The sequence below is a fragment of the Myotis davidii genome, unplaced genomic scaffold, assembly GCF_000327345.1.
Source record: "Myotis davidii unplaced genomic scaffold, ASM32734v1 scaffold143, whole genome shotgun sequence".
Classification (NCBI taxonomy): domain Eukaryota; kingdom Metazoa; phylum Chordata; class Mammalia; order Chiroptera; family Vespertilionidae; genus Myotis; species Myotis davidii.
In genome coordinates this window covers 394614-403849 of record NW_006294876.1, presented here as the reverse complement: position 1 = coordinate 403849, position 9236 = coordinate 394614, and the positions used below count along the sequence as shown (strand labels likewise).

The following is a 9236-nucleotide window of genomic DNA, read 5'->3' as shown; positions in this document are numbered from 1 at the left end:
GGCAGGTGGGGGCAAGATAAAGCCTGCAGGAGAGGGCAGTTGGAAGGGGGCATGCCTGCAGGGGACTGCAGTTGGGGGCATGATCAGGCCGGCAGGGGAGGGCATTTAGGGGAGACCAGGCCATCAGGGGAGCGGTTAGGTGTTAATCAGGCCAGCAGGGGAGTGGTTAGGGGGTGATCAGGCTGGAAGGCATAAGCATTAGGGGCACTCAGGCAGGCAAGCAGGCAAGTGGTTGGGAGCCAGAAGTCCTGGATTGTGAGAGGGATGTCCAACTGCCCATTTAGGCCCAATCCCACTGGGTAGTCGGACATCTCTTGAAGGGTCCAAGATTGGAGAGGGTGCAGGCTGGACTGAGGCACACACACACACACACACACACACACCATGCATTAATCCCATGCACTGGGCCTCTAGTTTCTAGATAAGTAATGAAAAAAGCAATATGACAGCCAATAACTCACTAGACACTGACCGTGATTCAAATGATCCTTTTCTCAATTAATGCTCTAAAAAGGTAAATGTAATTATTTTTAAACAAGAGCCGTGCCAATAAAGTAGCCATGCGACTGTTCTTTCAGCACAGAAAACTTATGCAAATGTTTTTGCTGCTATTGTCATCACATTGTGCATTTGAATGTGGCAATTAATATTTCAACATAAAAAATACTTACCTGGGCAGACAGGATGGTTTTTGTTCATAAAATATATAACATGAACATTCTAACATTATGGCACTCTTTTTGGAAGTGACTATAAATGTGAAAAATACCATATTCTTCAATTCATGATTCTACTGCAAAATGTTTTCCTTCTTTTCTCTTGCGTGTTCCCTAGGACAGATGTTCTCAACTGAGAGCAGTTTTGCCCCTCAGAGAGCATTTGGCAATGCCTGAACACATCATGATATGGCAGCAGTGGGAAGGATGCTATGGCCATTTAGTGGGCAGAGACCAGGGATGCTGCTAAAACCCTACAATGCACAAGCCAGCTCCCAAGACAAAGAATCATCCAGTCCAAAGTGTCTGGATGAAAAAACCCTGCCCTCGGGGATATGATTCCCTAGATAGCGGTTGAAATTACATGATGTAAATCAGAGAGATAAAGAAAAACTTTATTAAAACATGCATCGAAAACCACTACAGTTTATTTTCTATCTTTCTTTATTAAACCATTCAGAATCCCAGAGACTTTGCCTGCTTATATTACCCACTGACAAGAAATATGTAAGCACATTAGGCTTTTTCCCTGGCAGTACGGCGCACAGCAATTACTTGGAGGGCTCCATGACCATTACTTAGCACTACAGATACACAAGAAATAATAATCTGATAAAAAACTGTGCACCCTGAGCGTCTCCGGTGCTATCTTCTCTGTATTCTCATAGCATATTTTGCTAAGCTATGAAGGGAATTCATCATTTGCATGATGATCCTGCTTATCCACCTTTAAATACACCACACACACACACACACACACACACACACAGACACACACACACACTCCCTTCAACTCACAGGGAAGGGAGGAGTATTTCTCATCATTGTATTCTCTATGAGAAATGCCCTTTTTTTTCTAGTCCAACTGACAAACCCCTATTTATTATGTTAGATTCACAGAGGACGTCTTCTCTTATCTGCCAGCTAGACTCTGCCCACTCCATAGTATCCCTATCTTTTGCTTATCAAACACTACATTAAAATTTTCTGTTTTTATGTCTGCAAGCTGCTCAAACTTAGGGTCATTGTTTTATTTACCATTTTATTACTAGCCACTATCAACATTTCTCAGTAGATTACATGCTTTCAATCTTTCTCCCTCTCTCCAGAGAGAACTGGAGAGATATAAGAAGAGAAAACAATGATGACAACATTTTTAAAACATTACTAGCTAATTCAAGACTCAGTTAATGAGATTATGATAAGCACAGTGATTTCATCAAGCACCATATACTGGGGAAAATTTTGTTGTCACCTATCTATACTGTCGGCCTCTATTAGTATTAAAAACTGACATTTTTAAATTAAGTATTCATGTCAACCGCACATATTCTGCAATGCACACTTATTTTCTCAAACTGAAGGCTATTCCTAATGCATTTCTGAAAATTCTTTTCTTACAAAAATAATAGAGATCTCTGCATGTCAGCATATACATACAAATCCATTTATTTTAAGGTTGCATGGGGTTTCTGTGTATGTTTGAAGAAGCATTTATTTGAAAACTGCCTTATCCGTACTTTAAGCATGTTTCCAGTTTTGGAATATTATGAACGATACTGCAGTGGGCACTCTTTTTTACCATATCCATTTGGGTGTACCTATAGAGTAGTTATCTATGATAGAGATTTTTCAACAAATTAGTATGTTTGTTTTTAAATATTAATATATATTGCCAAATTCCTATCAAAACCTAAGGGAATTTACTCTTCTGCTAATAGCTCTGCACATTAACAATTCTGTGATTATCAAACCTGCATACTTGGTAGATGAACATTAGTATCTCCTTCTCCTTTGTGGTTTCTTAAATTAGTAAAATTTGAGATTTTGGAGGAGATAATTACAGTGTGTTTATTTTTTTCTATGAATCTCCTTGAATATAATTTCCGCCATTTTAATTTGAGTGTAATATATATATATATATCCCCATATAGAAGTTGGTGGGATTATAAATTGTTACAGCCAGTATGGAAAACAATGAGGAATTTCTTCAAAAAATAAAATAATAAAACTACCTTATGATCCCGCAATCCCCACAAGCCTGTTTTTCTCAGTGGGTAGAGCATCGGCCTATGATTGAAGGGTCCCAGGTTCAATTCTGGTCAAGGGCACGTACCTCAGTTGCAGGTTCCTGGCCCTTGTCAGGGGCTTGTGAGAGGCAACCAATTGATGTGTCTCTCTCACATCAGTGTTTCTCTTGGTCTCTCCCTCTCCATTCCACTCTCTCAAAACATGAATGGAAAAAAAATGTCCTCAGGTGAAGATTTTTAAAAATAAATAAATAAGTAATCCAGCAATCCTACTTTGGGATATTTATCAGAAGAATACAAAAACACTAATTCAGAAAGATACATGTACCCTTGGTTAATTGTAGCTTATTTACATAGCCTAGATATGGAAACAATCTAAGCGTCTATCAGTAGATGAGTGGATAAAGAAGATATGATATATAAAAACAATTAAATACTACTCATTCATAAAAAGATAAAATGTTGTCATTTGTGACAACAGGGATGGATATTGAGGGTATTATGCTAAGTGAAATGTCAGATGGAACTGGCCAAAAAATGTATGATTTCACACATAAATGTGTGGAATCGAAAACAAACAAAAACATAAACTAAGAAAACAAAATTAGAACAAACTCATAGATACAGACAACAGAACGGTGGTAACGAGAGGGTTATGGGAGTGGTTGGAAGGGGGAAATATATGATGATGAATGGAAACTAGATTTTGCTGGTGATACAGATACCAAATTATAATGTTGGGCACCTGAAACTTATATAATGTTATTAAGCAATGCCACCTCAATAAGCAACAACAGACAAAGAAACAGAAAGGCCCTTAAGTAATAAAAATTAGTCCTCTGTCTGCCATCCATGATGTTTACACATATGTATTTATCTTTCATCATATTAGCTTTAGTATTAATATGTGACATCTGTATTTTCAAATGTTAATTCACTAAAATTCATGTCTTATTTCTTATTGGTTATTGGATTCATAGCTTATATTAAAGTATTTTATCAGCAGTGTTTGTTTTGTTGTTTACTGGTTATGTTTTTATTAGCAGATTGAAAGTTCCTGTTTTTATTACTTAATCATTTAGTTTGTTCTTTTAAAAATATTTTCCTTGATTTCAGAGAGAAAGAAAGAGGGAGGAAGAGATAGAAACATTAATGATGAGAGAGAATCATTGTTCAGTTGCCTCCTGCATGCCTCATACTGGGGTTCTAGCCCACAACCCAGGCATGTGCCATGATGGGATATCAAACTGTGATTTCCTGGTTCATAGGTCAATGCTAAGCCTGTGATCCACACAGGCCAGGCTACTTTGTTCTTAAGCATGGAGAAAAATACACCCTTTCACACTGTCCCAATCTCTTGAGCATGCTTGGTCCTCCATCTGAACTCCACTCCTTAGCTGAGTTAATGAGGCTACTTTCTACTCCAGAAAATGGCCCTGGACTACTCCACACCATCCATGTTACAAAGGTTTCTCAGCTTTGGGTAAAAATGCCTACCTGGAACCGGTCCATTGTCTTTATCCACACTATGCCTAATGTACATAATTTTAAGGTTTTCAGATGATTTCTTTTCAAAAGCATGTACTTGTTGGACTCCTTAGGGATTCGATTCTAGAATAAATAAATGGCTATTCCCATACTTCTAGGCAATTATGAAGAATTTTTCTCCTCATAGTATTTGGCCATCCCCAAATCCTATCTTTTAAACAAAAGGAACATTATAATAACATCCAATCTAATCTACTGGGTCAAAAATAAGACCCCCCACTGCTGGTTTAGTAAACAAATGACTTCTGGAACACCTACTATTTTGTTGTAATGATTCAAAAAATATATTGATCCAGATTTTAGTACTTTTACTATATTAAAAAAAGGAAACTCAAAAGGTAAAGCTCTGCCTAGCTTAGAGATATTTTCCAATGCACTTCTCACTAAACATGCAATCTTGGACAAATTACTTAATTTTATATATCTGTTTCATCCTCTGTAAAACAAAGATCATTTTAATGCTGCCTTCATGATTAGGTAAGCATGAAATTATTGCAAACAGCATGCCATGCCCGACACATGCTAAGTGCTCAATGAATATTCCCTGGAGCTATTTCAGTGGTCATTATCACAACTGCTGTGGCAACTTGTAGTCACAGACTCTGACAAAACTAACTTGCTTTGTGGGGATCAATTTTAGATATTCTGTAGAACTCCAAGTCTAAATGCAAAATGTCCAATCTCCTTTTATCCACTGATCAGAACTTGCACAGATGGAATTGATTCCACAGTTGATGGCAAGCAAGATTTAGGTCTCTGAAAACTCTTAGCAACACCACAGCCAGAAAGGAACATTGCCCTCATAGCAAAATGAAGTAGCATCCTAATTACACAGTGAAAGGAGAAAGGAGTATTATTTACAAACCAAAGCACTTCATGGAAAATGGCATGGCTGTTTCTTATCTGATGCTGAAACCTCTCTCCCCGTTCCTTTAGATTCAGTATTACGTCCTACTTTTTGTTTATTACATCCATGTAGAAGCCTAGAAGTTGGCCAAGGACCAATTCAGGTTCAATGTACCTTCATGTATCTGAGATTGAGTGGAAGAGCTTAAATAGAAAGAGGTTTATTTTCAGAAGGAAGGTTTTGGGATGGGTAGGCCAGGACTGGAGCATGTGTTCCAGTCTCTTTTCTCTCTCTGCTCCATCTCACTTAGCAAGACCTCTGCTCCTGTGGTTGCTGGCAGCGGCTGCATTTCCACACATCTGCATTATAGGCAGCAAGAAAGGAACATGGCAGTGGTGACATATGTGTGCCAGCTACGGCTTTTAGTCCACGGACCTACATCTTTCCTGGAAGCTCCCTCTCTGGACTCCACTTACATCGTACCTGCTAGAATTAAGTCACATGGCCACTCCTAGATGAAAAGGAGTGATGGGAGATGAACATTTGACTCTGCAAAGTGTCACCCTGAACAAAACTGAGTTCTGTTAATAACACAGAAGGTAAGGCTGAGTATTAGTGAGATCACTAACAGTGCATGTGTGAAGGGAATAAGCATGACCCTATTATTTGTAACAAGTGCCATATTTCTGCGTAGATGCGTATTCAGCAAGGCTGGCAGAACACGGACTGCCCTAAATGAACAGATGCCGGGTCTATCACCAGGACTACGCCACCATCCGCACCTTATCCCCCTACCTCTGGCCTCGTTTCCTGAAAGCCCTTACAGTGGAGGTTGGCAAACTTTTCTGTCTTTTACAACACAGGAAGAGTTTTAGGCTTTGTGAGTCAGTCTCAACTGCAACTACTCAACTCTGCCACAGTAGTACCCAGACTACCGCAGGCGCAGCATAGATGAATGGCTATGACTGTGTTCCAGTAAAACATTACTTCCAAAAACAAACAGCAGGATGGCTTTGTCTCCCTGCCATTGTTTGCTGGTCCTGATCTACAGCATTGCTAGCTTTTTATTTCTAAAACTAGAGGCCTGGTGCACAAAATTCGTGCAAGAATAGGCCTTCCTTCCTCCAGGTGCCAGCACTGGCTTTCCTCTGGCAACCAGGACCTGGGCTTCCCTCACAGCCCCGGCTTCATCCGGAAGGTCGTCTGGAAGGACATCCGGTCTAATTGGTATATTATGCTTTTATTAATATGGATTAGAGTTAATGTATCACCTATTAAGCTCCCAATGTAATGTGAGTTTCTCCTTCCACTTTCACATGACCTTCCATACGTTCATATTCTAATGCCTCTAATGTACACACATGGAAAAATAATCTTTATTCAAATCATATATTCTAAATCTAAGCTTTAAGTCTCAGGAATGATCAAAATTATTATTATTATAGATGAACTTTAATTACATTTGGGAAATTAATCACATGAGATAAAGATAAAATAAAATAGCTGGACCACAGACATCGGTGAGTGGTGGGGAAATTGCCAGATCATGAGGTGACTGGAAACATAGATTACAAGTTATTAACTGCTGTGTAAGCTTTGCATTCAGAAGAAGCTGGAGTTGATTTTTTTTGGCCCATTTCTAGACATGAGAATTTAGACAAGTTACTTAAGTACTGTATGCCATTTTGTACATTATTATTATTATCATTATTATTATTACTTTTTACCCCCTCCACCAACTCCAGGTTTTCCCCACACTACTGTCTTTACCCATAGGTCATGCATATATGTTCCTGTCCCCTCCCACCTACCATCCCCACTGAGATCTGTTATTCTGTTCCATGCATCATATCTCTTGATCTATTTTGTTTGTCAGGTTACTTTGTTCATTAGATTCCACAACTAAGTGAAATCATGTGATATTTGTCTTTCTTTAACTGGCTTATGTCACTCATACATTTTAAAAGTGGTATTCAAAATACTCCACAGGTTATTGTATATTTAAATATGTATGTTATATAAATGTTTAAGAGTATGTGTAAAGTTTTACTGATTAATGTAGCTATTATTTGTACTATTAATACTATTTTAATTGGTTCATAAACTATAAGCTTAAAAGATATACCAAAAGACTTACGATGTTATATTGTCTTTTCTATGCAAATTGTCACTTTGAATGTGTTGCTATGTTCTTAACAATATACTAGAAAAATATACATGGCCAGAAAAACCTGTCAGTTAATCAAGAATTGCTGTTTTTTCCAAGTTATGATAGTGTTTTCCTCAGATTAAACCATTACTTACATATACAGTATACTCAGAAGTTTAATTTTACTAAATATAATAATAACTAGAACCAATATTCCGTAATACTTTAGGTCACGGGAAAGTATTAAAATATTTTAGAACTTCTTCAAATTTCTACACACACACTCGTACACACACACACACATTAAAACATGTGTTCAAAATGTATTTGTAGATCCTCAAAAATATATTAAGTCAAAGTATAATATGATTTTTCTTACCCATATCTGACATTTCAGGCACGGTAACGATATATGGTCCATCTGTGAACTTTGGAGCATTGTCATTGATGTCTTGCACTTTGATGATGAACTCGGACTCGGGTTCAAGAGGCTTGTTTGTCCGTCTGTCAATAGCCTGGGCATGGAGCACATAGTGGGTCTTCTGCTCTCTGTCCAGGCTTTTTGTTGAGTGGATGTCACCTGTGGTATCATCAATGATAAATATGGTCCCAGCACCTTCTCCAGTAAGGATGTACTTGACAGACCCATCACCTTTGTCAGAATTGGAGTGCAGCTATAAGATACAAATGGAATAATTTAACATACAATTATATTCCAACTGTACTTGCTATTCTGTGATAACTATCAGTGATTTAATGCTTAGTTTGAATATGAATTTTTCCCACAGTGTCTTGTGAGTTACTACAATCATTTATTTTTCTGACATTTTGCTCCACATGCAATTAATACGGATATTTTTACCAAGATGTGTAAAAGACATCCACTTATTGATTTAAGAGAAATTAATAATACTTATAAAAGAAAAACAAAAACCCTTGCTGTTATTCCACCAAATCAATATTTTACTACCTACATAGAATAGGGAAAATAAATGACCAGCAAATCCCTGGGAAGAATACTGTTTCCATACTTGTAGAAAAATGTTGTGTTGTTTTTTATTTTGTTTTAATATGTCTGACATTGTATTTTATAGTTAAAACTCGGTAAAATATGTTAGAAAATTTCAGATTAAAGTTATTAAAATTACCACAAGAGATACATGTTTGTCACAGAGACAATAATTTTAAATTAAATGTATTTTCTAGATAAATTATTCAATTTGAATGATAAAAAATCCCTGGTAGAATGTTTTCTCTCTTTCAAAATTATAAGAAAAATTCACTCAAAATTTAAATAGTATTAAAGATTTAACCAATAAGTAGGCCCCAATTTTAATTAATTGAGGTATACTCCTTAAGCCTCACTTATTAAAATTAAAATGACAGAATATTCTTTGAGCAGATATTAATTAGAACAGTAATATTTCAGGAAAAAGGAGGTTTTCAATAAGAATGACAAATAGCATTAAGACAATTTTACCCTGCATTTTGTCACTCACATATTAGTAATAGCTTTTAAATTGTGTATAGTTCATATTTAATATTCTATTATAACTCGTAATATCAAAGCTCAGTTAAAAATTTCAGAGAATGCCACCGCTATATTTTTGGCTGGGAACAATTTCAGTATTTTATCAAATCACAACCATATATTTAAAGAATTGTTTCTCCCAAGAGCTCTGAACAGATATCCTTTATATGAAACCTTTTTGGTCACATAACCTCCACTACTTATCTTTTGTTCATTTCTGACACTTGGGGACATTGAAAAATATAACCTGTTCACATAGCATTTTGGTTTCTTGCCATAGTAAAGTGAAAATCTTCAAGGTTTATTTTAAAGTCTCTGAACTTTTAGATGACTTTTTAAAAGAGATAAAATGTAGAAAAAAGGCTATACAGCATGAGGAAAGGAGGACTTTTTTAGGGAAATGAAGTCAACTGAA

The 9236-nt window shown here is 36.7% G+C and overlaps 1 protein-coding gene across 3 annotated transcripts in view; it reads right to left on the bottom strand.

The window, feature by feature from the left end:
• The window catches only part of CDH18 (cadherin 18), a 338421-nt gene that overhangs the window by 163402 nt on the left and 165783 nt on the right, over positions 1–9236 (bottom strand). For all 3 annotated transcript variants that reach the window (XM_015567640.1, XM_015567641.1, XM_006769443.2), the window contains exon 3: positions 7670–7964. In XM_015567640.1, coding sequence (XP_015423126.1) covers positions 7670–7964 — 295 coding nt within the window. The remainder of the gene's footprint in view (positions 1–7669; positions 7965–9236) is intronic.